This window comes from Yarrowia lipolytica, chromosome 1E (assembly GCF_001761485.1).
Source record: "Yarrowia lipolytica chromosome 1E, complete sequence".
NCBI classification, from domain to species: domain Eukaryota; kingdom Fungi; phylum Ascomycota; class Dipodascomycetes; order Dipodascales; genus Yarrowia; species Yarrowia lipolytica.
In genome coordinates, this window is record NC_090774.1 from 2801379 (window position 1) to 2813607 (window position 12229).

General features: G+C 49.9%; 7 protein-coding genes across 7 annotated transcripts; 4 read left to right on the plus strand and 3 right to left on the minus strand.

The window, feature by feature from the left end:
• Positions 1 to 1171: 1171 nt before the first annotated feature.
• Positions 1172 to 1912, minus strand: YALI1_E28033g (40S ribosomal protein uS3; the record flags this gene model as incomplete). Its single annotated transcript, XM_504321.3, has 1 exon — positions 1172 to 1912. One exon carries the CDS (start codon positions 1910 to 1912, stop codon positions 1172 to 1174), a length of 741 nt encoding a protein of 246 aa, XP_504321.1.
• Positions 1913 to 3253: 1341 nt separating this feature from the next.
• YALI1_E28046g (uncharacterized protein) lies at positions 3254 to 3826 on the plus strand (the record flags this gene model as incomplete). Its single annotated transcript, XM_504322.3, has 1 exon — positions 3254 to 3826. The coding sequence occupies one exon, from the start codon at positions 3254 to 3256 to the stop codon at positions 3824 to 3826; it is 573 nt and encodes a 190-aa protein (XP_504322.1).
• A 47-nt stretch (positions 3827 to 3873) lies between these two features.
• Positions 3874 to 4366, plus strand: YALI1_E28052g (uncharacterized protein; the record flags this gene model as incomplete). Its single annotated transcript, XM_068283109.1, has 2 exons — positions 3874 to 3925; positions 4203 to 4366. The coding sequence occupies 2 exons, from the start codon at positions 3874 to 3876 to the stop codon at positions 4364 to 4366; spliced, it is 216 nt and encodes a 71-aa protein (XP_068139210.1).
• Positions 4367 to 5684: 1318 nt separating this feature from the next.
• Positions 5685 to 5957, plus strand: YALI1_E28070g (uncharacterized protein; the record flags this gene model as incomplete). Its single annotated transcript, XM_068283110.1, has 2 exons — positions 5685 to 5687; positions 5760 to 5957. The coding sequence occupies 2 exons, from the start codon at positions 5685 to 5687 to the stop codon at positions 5955 to 5957; spliced, it is 201 nt and encodes a 66-aa protein (XP_068139211.1).
• A 10-nt stretch (positions 5958 to 5967) lies between these two features.
• YALI1_E28097g (uncharacterized protein) lies at positions 5968 to 8379 on the minus strand (the record flags this gene model as incomplete). The annotated part of the gene is made up of 1 exon (XM_504323.2): positions 5968 to 8379. The coding sequence occupies one exon, from the start codon at positions 8377 to 8379 to the stop codon at positions 5968 to 5970; it is 2412 nt and encodes an 803-aa protein (XP_504323.2).
• Positions 8380 to 9317: 938 nt separating this feature from the next.
• Positions 9318 to 10205, plus strand: YALI1_E28107g (uncharacterized protein; the record flags this gene model as incomplete). The annotated part of the gene is made up of 3 exons (XM_002143046.3): positions 9318 to 9359; positions 9627 to 9774; positions 10159 to 10205. The coding sequence occupies 3 exons, from the start codon at positions 9318 to 9320 to the stop codon at positions 10203 to 10205; spliced, it is 237 nt and encodes a 78-aa protein (XP_002143082.1).
• A 604-nt stretch (positions 10206 to 10809) lies between these two features.
• YALI1_E28130g (mitochondrial 54S ribosomal protein uL22m) lies at positions 10810 to 11688 on the minus strand (the record flags this gene model as incomplete). The annotated part of the gene is made up of 1 exon (XM_504324.3): positions 10810 to 11688. One exon carries the CDS (start codon positions 11686 to 11688, stop codon positions 10810 to 10812), a length of 879 nt encoding a protein of 292 aa, XP_504324.1.
• Positions 11689 to 12229: the final 541 nt, after the last annotated feature.

Consider the following 12229-nt stretch of genomic DNA (forward strand, 5'->3'; position numbering starts at 1 on the left):
TCTCTTCTACATACTGTACTCTTCAACTGTACTCTTTTACTACGACATTCTGCTTTCAGACCCTCGGGATGAGCTTTCAATTGGGGCGATTGGAGTGGTTGGAGTCTCTGAATCTCTGAATCTCTGAATCTCTGAATCTCGTCAAGTGAACGATTGCACTTGTCCCAGAAAGGATACGCCCCTGTCCATTCTGAATCATCCGGCAGACTATACAGATCTGTGGGCATGAGAACAATGTAAAGTCGGCCAAAATGGAAATATCGGAAATCTGAGAGACTATTGGAATCCCTTATGGTCAGTTTAGTGGATCTGGGTATTGCAGGAATCAGAAGAGTACTTCAAACAGCGGATCTGTGGGTCGTCAAGTTGTATTGTAGGACGGCTGAGATGGCCTCGTGAAGTGCCATATATCGCAAGTTGACAGGCTTCAGACGTGCCAAACGAGTTGATTACAGCAGCAAATTGCACCGTCAATTGTCCTGGTGTGTCTACAGTTGGATTTATCATCTATTATTTTCCCAGTTCGGGCTCTTAAGTAATATCCAACAAACAACACTTGGAAAAATATATTGAAATGTCGATGGCTCCTGGATAATAGTATTATGCGAGTAGAAGATCAGTACATATTTGTTATTGAACGACATCTTCTCCGTTGAATGACATACTATAAAACGCTGTGGAATGTCTGGAGCCCGAGAAATGGACCCCCAGCGGACTTTCCTTGTCAACTAAATGTCAACTAAATCTGAAACATCGCACAGTGCCTACAGTATGACATACATACAACAGCCCACCCTGCGTACAGCAACAGTGAACGAATCAGCGGGTCAGAAATTTGTCATTGGTCACTGGAAAGACCTCATTATAACCGACTTTGTCGTTTCCACAGCTTGACGGTATCATCTAGGGCATCATCTAGGGCATCATCTAGGGCATCATCTAGGTATCGTTTCCAGACCGCTGCTGTCTTCTACCGCTCAACATGTGGTTCTCAAAGGACGCACCGGGCTAATTAAGACATGTCTGACGTCGCTGTTGGTCCGACGTGACAATCGCGACAGTGGGCGCGCTGTCTCGCATTCTGTACTTGTACTTCTATAGTACAGACTCACTACAATCCATCATGGCGGATTAACGAATAATTTTATTTTGACTATTTGCCTAATCAGACTTAAGCCTCAACGGGCTCGGCAGCAGCGGGAGCAGCAACCTCAGTCTTGACAACGTAAGACTTGACCATGGGCTCGGCAACAACAGCATCCTCCTTGGGCTCGAAGATGGTGACGGCATCGGGCAGAGACTTGGGCACACCGGGCTTCTTGGAGGTGGCGGGGTCTCGCATGATCTTGACCTTGACACCGAGCACACCCTGTCGCAGCAGAACGTGTCGGGTGGCAGTGTCAATGAAGTCGTTGACGGGCTGACCGGAGTGGATCATGAAACCGTCGGCAAACTTCATGGACTTGGCTCGGGCAGCTCGCAGCTTTCCGGAAACAACAACCTCAACACCCTTGGCGCCGGCGTCCATGACGTATCGGACAACACCGTAAGCGGCTCGTCGGATGGCCAGACCGTTGAGCAGCTTGTACTTGACGGACTCGCACTGGGCAACGGCAGACAGACCTCGCTCCTGGACTCGCTCAGCGTAGATGGTGACGGATCCCTCGGGGAGTCGGAATCGCTTCTGGACCAGAGACATGAGCTCTCGGATTCGTCGGCCGTTCTCACCAAGGACCTTGTTGGTGTGGGTGGCTCGGACAACAATCTCAGTCTTGGTGGGGGTGAGTCGGACCTCGACGCCGGAGTATCCCTCCTCGGCGAGCTCTCGGGTGAAGAACTCGTTGAGCTCGGCGTAGAAAACACCGTCGGCGACGATCTTTCGCTTCTTGGAAATGGTGACAGTGGAGGACATTGCTGTTGTGTGTGTGGATGGATTCGCGCAGAATGGGATATTTTGCCTGCTGGGAGGTGAGTCGTGAAAATTCTGAACCTTGTTTTGCCAGTTAGGGCTAAACCCTGTCACGTGTTGAGTCTTTATTGGGAGGTTTGGACGCTTATGTAATGTGCGATTTAGAGATGTGCGGTAATGGTGAGCTTGTGTTTGGCTGTATTGGGAAATTTTGGTTGTTTTTGGGCTGTATTGATCCAGAAAGTGCTCAAAAATAATAATAAAATAAATAAATAAATAAAAACCGTCAGGTTTGTATGGTAAAATGGGTATTCGAGATCTAAGACAAGGTAAGTAAAGTAAAGTAAAATTGTAAGGAAAGTCACCCTAGTCTAAATTGTGCGATCTTACAAAAATATAAATATAATAAAAATAAAATAAAAATAAAAATAAAAAAAAAAAAAAAAAAATAAAAACGAAAACACATAAAAAAACAATATTAAAAACCCCTCAGGTGGAGCGGAGCTACCAGTACAGGTACTCGCATTCTCACTCGCACTCTCTCACTCGATCATTACCAAATAGCCTCCGCCAACTGCATCGTCTGTGTATTACAATTCACGGGAATTAGTTGGGAGTTTTGTTGAAAATGAGGAAGAAAGGGGGACTTTGTAGGGCGCTGGAAGACGCTGGAGGACGCTAGAGGACGCTAGAGGACGCTAGAAATGATTAAATTAGACACAAATCACCAATATAACCATTCTATTGCCTTTATCGTCCACCATCACCATGACACCCACATGACGCCGTTTGCAACTCCCCTTGAGGCCGTGTGCAACTCTCCGAAGATAGGAACAACTCGCGACAACTCGCATCAACTCGCATCAAGACGGCCCCGGGATGATGGCAAAAGTAAGCCCAAAACTCGGTTACGTAATCAAGTATAGCCCCACAAGCGCCGTTAGCAAAAAAATTAACCTCCCCCAACCCCCAGACACAGATCTAACCCCAGAATGTTGTTGAGTTGTCCAGCCCTGCCATAAGTTGGGAGGGACCTGAGACAGGCCTGAGACAGTTGTGAAAACGAGTGATATTGAAGGGGCCCCGAATGGAGGCTAAAAATCGCAAAAAATCACGAAAAAATGACCGAAAAAATGACCCGCTTAGGTAATTTGAGGTCTGGATTTTTATAGCCCTTTGTCCCACCATTCTCATTTCCCATATTCCGGTGTCCCAGTTCACCCCCCCCCCCCATTACCCCCCCCCTCTAATCTTCCTGTCATAAGGTTCAGTCAAGTTTAACAAACGCTGACACCATCACTACAGACGTGTTTGCACCTCTGACCAGACACATTTATCGCCACCATGCCGACATCTGCATCCTCCATTTCGTCCGCGCTGATTCTGTGCGCCACGTCCTTCTCTCTGGGCGTTCTGTACTCCAACTGGCCCTATGATTTCTTCACTCTGTGGACGGCCGCTCCGCCGGAGTCTCGATACACCGCCTCTCTGGACCACTACAAGGCGTGGTACGACTGCCCCATGTTTGTGTACCACATCCACCACACGGTGATCGGACTGGGGCTGATTGGCTTCTTCATCAAGCTGTACAAGCCCAGCGAGTCCAACAAGCTGTTTGACGGCGGCTCGCTGTTTCTGTACATGGTTGGCGTCACCATCTACCTGACCAACATCCGACGGGGCCTGGCGTCGGCCGTGGACGGCAACTGGGGCGACGTGGACGAACACACGGGAATCAACGTCATTGCCGCCTCCCAGGTCATGATTGTCTTTGTGCTTCTCGGCGTGCTGGGGCTCCAGGTGGGCCAGTGGTGGGCCGAGCGAGAGGACGCCAAGCTCAAAAAGAAGTTTGACGACGAGGAAAAGAAGGAAAAGAAGGACAAGAAGGAGTCCAAGGAGTCCAAGAAGACCAAGTAGGCCTACCGGTAGTGGATAGTACAGGGCTCTGTGCGTAAAAGTGAGGTATGTACGTGAACGTGTTGTGTATTAGGACTGTGTCCGTAGTTGAATACAAGAGTAGGTAGTACCAGTACAGCGCCGTCGTACGGATCTCGTTGTATTGTCTTTCACGCTGGTATGGCTGTAGTTGTTCTGCAAGTGTTCATACTGCGATCTAGTTCATCGTTGGAGCACATCTCCCGGTTGTCGATACTTCAACCACTACTGCTACAAGAGAGCTATCTACAACCCAGCTTGTCCTGACTGACTGCTTCAACTGATTGTACTTGAATTGAACATGTTCCAACTACTTGTGCTCCGTCACTGTGGTATAAGACAAGTTGGAAGACTTGAGCTCAGCCTCTCATAAGAGCCTCCAAGTGGCTCCAGAAACACTTTGATAGAAGGAGACCAGAAGAATCAACTTTTTTGATTAAGAGTTTCACCCATTGTCGCTGGTATCATCCTCTTGGAGTGTTGTACTACATCTATGTCGCTCTTGGTGAATACTACAAGTAGGTGACTTCTGGACCGAATCAAGACCAACTCTCCCCTTCCTCAGATGTACAGACCGGCACTTCCTTTCTGATATTGTTATCGCCTTCTCCAACACTGTCTCGATCGTGTCTCACCATGCCTGCTCTTATCCAGCCTATCACCTTCCGCCATCTCTCTATCACCAGTCGCTACCGTCGCTGTTGTCACTACGTAACATTCTATACATCTTGCTGTTACATATTTATATATGTCGCCTCCACTCTGCTCTCTTGTTATTACACCTACAGTAATTGAAAACCGCTCTTATCGCAGGGCTGTGCAGAGCCGTGCGTCGATAACGATAAGGACAGATGTGGTCATAGACCATAGAAACGTGTAGTGGGCAGTAGCGGTGGTGGGGACTTGAAAAATATGAATAAACCGGCTGTTAAATGGCCCTCCTCCCCGTTTTTCCCCGCATTTTCCTCCATATCTACCAAAATGGTCACTGCTTTAGACCCTCAACCTCCCACAGGAAGATCGTCGCCCATCGAACCTAACGGTGGAGATTGCCCACTGTGACCCCGGTGATAGACACGGGGAAAACACGCAGCTTGTGGAGATTAGATACACGGCTTGATTGGCTGAAAGGAGGCCGGCGAGAGATAGGATCAGAAAGTGGATCAAAGATAGGGCGTGAGCTGTGATAGGAAAGATAGGATATGATAGGGAGATTGAGCTGATATGATCTAAACGTCATCTGTAGAGACACTGACAAACAGACACGTGACCAGGGAAACACGTTACTGGTAAACACGTGATCTAGAACCGATCACCACTTCATTTTCTGGAAGAGGAAGTTCAATATCAGTCACTTCAGAGCCCATCTGTAGAGTAATACAAGTACCCATATCAACAGTATCAACAGTATCAACAGTATCAACAGTATCAATAATCATCTGACACCAGGCTTTTGGTATTGTCTGATCCGTCTGATCACTCTGATCCGCCTGGTATCTCTGATCTGCCTTACACCTCTCCCTACCCTATCATCTCCCTACCCTATCATCTCCCTACCATATCATCTCCTACCCTATCATCTCCTACCCTATCATTCCTCTGCTCATCCAGATCTACTATCTCTTACTCGAGCTCGGATTTCGACGGTGATTTTTCTGCCGGAATCGAACCCTTTGACAACCCCATCCCACCACTCCATGTCTCATTGCTCATTCCGATCCTCTTCATGATCATAAGGCCATTCCAACCGAGCGATATGAGACACGCCATCACCCCATAAACATCCCACACCGGCTACCCACGGCTATTTGTGCATTATCAGACCGTCTCCAACTCAGTCATGGTATGCACTTTTAGCACCGATAGCGGATAAGAGACTCTATCGTGAGATGCCGATCGCCAACCCCATCGCAAGATGCCGATAACCTATCAACAGCCTGATCAACTCATATCGACCAATCACCCAACTTGTTCTATCTCAAGTACAAGTAGCTATCACACGCCTATCTCGTATCAATATCAACCCCACCAAACTAACATCCACCCACCCCGATCATACATCATAATCGTTATCGTTACATCATTACATCATGGCAATCAATGTCTACCGTAAAAACCATAGACTACTCAAACGAGGCGTACTCCACCGACGTGTTAGACAGCGGTTGGATATGGACCCGCTTCTTCTCCAGAATCTTGGTACGCGGCGTCACGTCTCCCAGCGGATTTCCCTGCTCCACAGGCTCCTCCTCGGACGGAGAAGACCCCGTGGTTGTGGTGGGACTCGCATCCGAACCAGCCGCACCACTTCCCTCGGAGCTTCCCTCGCCAGCTGCATGACTCTCCACGTGACTCACTGAACCCTCAGCCGCAGATTTACCCCCCACGGTTCTCCCCACAGCATCTACTGCGGGAGCTGGCACTTCAGCCTTCGCTTTCGTAACCACAGCCTCACCCTCTGTCGCGTGCGTTTCCATCGCAGGCACACCTTCCGTGGCAGCTTTGGCAGTTAGCACGGGGGTGGCGGCCGTCTCGCTAGCCTCAATAACCACATCTGTCTCCTCAATTCCGAACAGCTGGAACCACCAGGTCACGTTTTCCACGTCTGGCAGAATCAATGCGTCCAATGTAGCAGACAGTTTCATCTCAGCCTCTCCATCGTAATTCGGGTTGATGAACTGCGATCGGCGGGCCAAAAAGTAGTTCCAAACTGACGTGGTGCGTTCAAACACTCGATTCTGCACTCGCTCCTTCTCGTTGTCGTACAGAAATGTACCGTACTGACCAGAGTGCAAATGGTAGTACAACCGACGCAGGAACCGCTCAGAGTATTCAAACCGGTCGGGGAACTGTCTCACCAGCTGGTAGACACAGTCCAAAAATTGGTGGAACACCGGAGAGGTATTCTTGAGGTGGTTGGAAGACGTGGCGGCATGCGTGGCTGCCTGGGTCGCCGCCCGAGCCGCAGACATAAAGTCTGAGAAGGCGTTTGACTGCGACGCGGGCTTTTGGGTTGTTGTAAGATCCACAAACGACCGTGGACCGTTCAAATGGCCCGACCGCTCGTTGAACTGGTGTCCAAACGCCAACCACTCCTTCTCTACCAGCACCATGAAGCCGTTGAGCGTACGGAAGTAGGGATCGACCATTATCTGGGCCAGGCACGACAGCTGGGCAGTTCGATCCCAGCCATCGGAACAGTGCAGCAGCACATGCTTGAACTCGAGGTGCAGAGCCTTGGCCATGAGCACAGCGCCCTCTAGAATAATGGTTGTGTACTTGAGCCATCCAGACTTTTGAAGTGCGTCCTTTTTCGAAGCGTAGTCCAGTTCGCTGTAGTCACCGTCCTTGAGCACATCGGTGACCTTGTTAAGCGAATCGCGCATCACGTGAATGTTGTCAATACCTAGGTAGTGCTTTGTGCATGAGCCGCGGGCGTAGTTGTCTGTGTTCTCGGACCCTGCTCCGAGCGCTTGCTGGGCCACGGCGTTGGCCACGGGCCGGGCGTCCACGATGAGATTGTCTCGCGGCGTCTCGTACTCGGAATTGACGGTGGTTCCGAAAATCTCCGCCACCACCTTCTCATCCTGAGGCGATCGGTTCTTCTTGAGACCCACAAGCGGCTGCGAGCACCGTGCAATGGTGCATCCGTTGAAGCTGTTGTGGAAGGACAAGACTGGAAGTCTGTTTTTTGACCTGAACCGAGCAGCGTAGTTGAGCACATTGTCGGACACCGAGGCGGGTACCGAGAGCTGCTGCGGGTAGGTGGCGCACAGGGCGTAGTTTTCGTTGAGCGAGGTCATTCGCCACTTGTTTTTGGCAAAGGCGCCCTGGCGGCCAAACTCCTGTTGGGGGTTGAAGGCCGCCCAGCCGTTGAAGCGTCGCTCGGACTTGCCGGGCTTGTAGTAGAATGCATAGAGCCGCTCGACCGATGGCAGGCAGCACAGCTTCTGGATGCTGTCGAACACGTCCTTGGCCTCAGGCTCGTTATGGAAGTGCAGAGCCAGGTAGGTGAAGTCTCTGCAGCGGATTCGGATCACGCCGTTCTTTTTTTCCACAGACGAGATGATTGGATACGAGATCCAGATTTCCGAGGGTGTAACTGGAATGTTGCTGACTGTCTTGCTGTCATTCTTGCTGTCATTCTTGCTATCATTCTTGCTATCATTTTTGTCGCTGTTTCCACCTCTCCCGCTGTCGGCTTTGTGTCCGCCATTCCCATTACTATCGTTTCTGTTGTTGTTGCTAGTGTTGCCTTTTGTGTCGCCATTTGTATCGCCATTTGTGTCGCCATCTGTGTCGCCATTTGTGTCTTGTCTGTGTCCGTTTTCGCCGGCCTTGTTCAGGTCCAGAGCTGCCACGTCATCGGACGCCGTCGAGACCCCGCCGGCCACCCGATCGGCCTGCTCGTGCGGATTGGAGCCTTCTAGCTGGAAGATCATGTGGTGGGTGGTGAGGTGCAAAGTCCCCCGGGAGGACTTGCCTCTGCGGAAAAGCGCCACGTCAGAGACCTTGGAAATCTTGATGTATTCCATAGGCGCGCCGAGAAGAGTTGCTGAGAGAAGTCCGTTGCTGTCGTCCAGTCCTTCTTGTACTGTTTTCGAATGTGTTGGTGCAGTTGACAAAGTTCTTAGACCGGCTTGAGAGATGCGACCGTGGACACTATGCAGCTTAGCTTATCAGCCAGAGTCAAACAGGCACAGAGAGAGACCACACAGTGCAACTAAGACAGGACCGACACGTGCAAGTGTTGGAAAAGAGGAGCATAAAGCAGAAAAAGAGGTCACGTGAGAGTCAATCGGGCCGGGGAGGGGAAGTTGGACCAGCTTCAGACTCTTTTGTGGCGCACAAGGGGACGAGGACCACACTGAACTGACTGTTGCATCTTAGACTCGTAATTACAGTGTGATTGTATATACAATGTACGATATATGAGAAGAGGGAACTCGTTGTGTACGGTGGGTGCCTGTAGGGTAGTTGTTGGTGTCTATGTTTACTAATCAGTTAGAGAATGATTAGATGTTTTCGGGATATATCTACTTGTACAAATCGTCTACTTTTCGGGCTACAAGTTGTGCTCATCTTGAAACTTACCCCACATGTGGACATGTGACTTGGACGTCATGTGATGTTGAGGCGGTAGGGAGTTTGGTAGGTGTTTATTTTATTTATTTGTTTATATTTATATTTTTATTTGTTTTATCTTATTTTACTATTTTTCTTGTTTTTTATTTTTATTGAGGACTTTTCTCTGTCTCCCTGCTCATTAATTCGCTTCGTATTTCCCCATTTATTCCTCCTATTTAACCATTCAATTCCCGTAAATTCACCTGAATTTTTCCTCCCAGCTTACTAAGCAGATCCAGCCCACGGGCCAATCACGACGAGGGTAACTAAAAGCCAAAACCACCACTGTGCATTTGTCGCCCAAAATCCAATATCAGGGAAACGAGACACAAACGGACACTCGACAATGATCAACGCTAACCCCGGCTTCTGGAACGGCCCCTTTCGAGTGAGTATCGCGCAGCGGGTTTCGAGAGCACAAAACGCCGCGGCCTGGCCGTAAACACACCCAGAAATGGCTATGTCAATCGACACAAGGTGACCCCAACACCAAAGAGACGTGGTGGGTGGAACGAATGACCGTATGAATGGAACGACCATATGAATGGAATGAACAGCTGATTCACTCTCGGGTCTTTCGTTTGTGCCACGTCACCGAGATGTCTGCAGACTATGTAGAGACTGACTCCGTCTGAGCCCCACTAACACAACCCAGTACCTTCGATGGTCTGCTCATAACCGACCCCATCTCTTCTTCGCCTTCGCCATTGGAATCGCCGGCCCTGTCGCCGCGCTCACACTGACTCCTCTACGAAGAAAGTACCTTTACCCCGATCACAGCCCCCTTCCCCAATCATATCCTCGTGAGTATTATTAAGAGTTGTTGCGTTGCAATGGACGTCGGTGGTTGACAAAACTGCCAGTCTGTCTGATGGTCTGTGATAGTCTGTGATTGGTCTGTGATGTTTGTGATTGTCTGTGATTTGTCTTGTGATTGTCTGTGGATTGTCTGTGGATTGTCTGTGATTGTCTGTGATTTTCTGTGATTGTTCTGTGATTGGTCTGTCTGGTAACTGGACGAGCTGATCCCAAGCCACCATGACTACCTCAATCAACCGAATCAGACTGCAGTCGACTAGATCAACTGACCAGACTACTGAGCTTCTACGGTCTGAGTCGCAGGCCCTGCGGTCATCGGCTCATACCGTCAGCCTCCACTGCACCCCATTTTTACTATACTAACCGAGTCCCCCAGCGTGCTCGAGAGCAGCTCACTGGCTTCGATGACGAGTAAATAGCATGAATTCATTAGACTTATAAGTTGCACAGACCGAGGGACGGCACTTGGAGGAAGATGGTCGGTACAATTGGACTGTAGCCCAACCTGCCGCAACACTTCATGATGGAGTACCAACGACCACCCGACAAGTTGGAGTCGTTCGGAAGGTGTATCTTGGAACAGTACATATATACTCGTACTTCTAGATGTTAATAGTCAGAACTCCAGATCACACTGTTCCATTCATATAAATGTCCTGACAAGTAGGTGCAAGTGCAGACGTATGACCAACACCTCTTCTCCGAGATTATGTTCGACAGATGATTAGTGTATTCTACTGTCTAAGCACAGCCCTTCGTCATTTACATATCAACTGGTACATACAGTACTCGTTCCTCTGAGCTCTTAGATCATCTTCACCTGTTTCATGGAAGCGATCTCGTCACCTGATATGTTCCAGCTGCTACCCCGTTGCTGCTACTTCTGTTACTCATTCTTCGGTGGCTTACTCGTTAAGAACTAACAACTCGTTTCGCACGCTATTCGCTCATCGGTTACTCATTTTGTTCATTTCGTTCGAGCAACGCGCTATGCTCGTCACTCGCCCTAGCTATATACATTACCATCGGTAGTCAGACTTGAGGTACCCATCTCCCACCTTTCGGGTCTCGTGCTGGAACACGGGCTTCTTGGCCAGGCGCTTGTACTCCTTGTCACGGGCCTCTCGCTGCTGGGTCACGGGGGTTCGCAGAATAGCCCGGATGTGGATGTACTCGGCGTGTTTCATGCCGGCTCGTCCTCGGCCCTTCGGGTCCACGAACCGGAACTTTCGGGGGTCCGAGCCGACCCAGATCTCGTCAATGTACAGAGTCTCGGGGTCAATGTTCATGTCCTTGGCGGCGCTGACTCCTCGCTGGAGCAGCTCAGCAACGGGTCGGCCCATTCGCTTGGCAGAAAACTGGCACTGAGTGATGGCCTCACGCACGTTCATCTTACGCAGCATTCGCAGCAGCAGCTGGGCCTTCTTCCAGGTGCCGTCGATTCGGTACGACTTGCAGTAGACAGAGGGCTCGAACGCCTTGATCTCGTTGGGCGACAGCACCATCTGGTACTCCCGGCCGTCGACAGACACCTTTTTGGTCTTGTCGTAGCCCTTGTGCTGGCTCTGGTAGGCGTCCCACAGCCGCTGCTTGAGGGCGGTGCCGTACTTTGCAATACCCACCTCCGCCTCGCCCTTTTGCTCGGCAATGTACTCCTGCAGCTTGGTGTCGTTTTTGAACGATGGCAGCTTGCCCTTGGTCTCGTCGGCGTTCTGCTCGACCTCCTTGGATCTCTTGTTTGCCGTCGCCTTGTCCAGATCCTGCTTGATGGACTCCTTGTTTTCTGTCATGCTGCCGAACCAGTCGTTGGATCGCGCGGCGGTAGAGTGGAACGGCCGCAGGGCAACCAGCCGGGAGGCCGGCGCCACGCTTTTGCCAAACATCTTCTTCCACAGCATGGTTGTGTGTGCTGTTATACGGTCAGTGAGGGCTCGTATGGTGATGCGTCAACTGGAGATAGATTTTTCAGGGTACGGGTTAACAGAGAGTCAACCTAAACGGGAGAAACTGCAACAACCGTGAGACAAGAGTATACTGTCGGAGCCGAATCGGAGTTAGGAGCGATATAAGTGGTTGTAGGAAGGAATCTTGTCCTCGTTTACACATAAGTCGGTCGAACAACACCAATAATCACCTCATTCTTCAATCCCCATCCTTTCTTCAACCCATGCAGTAGTCTGGAGAGTGGTGTCGGGTCCCGTGGGTTCGATTCCAGGTTGTGTTCATTCTTGTATGCACTTTTAGAATTGTTAATATGTTGATGAAGAGCACGGTTTTTGGTTATCCTGGGGTCTACGTATGTATTAATTCTGTCTTTTGAATATCTCTACTATCATTACTTGTTTCAGTAGACACCTCCTCTCTATATATACTCGGATATATTGACATGATTTAGTATACACAGCCAACAGAGTGGTTATTATTGGTACTGGATTAGTA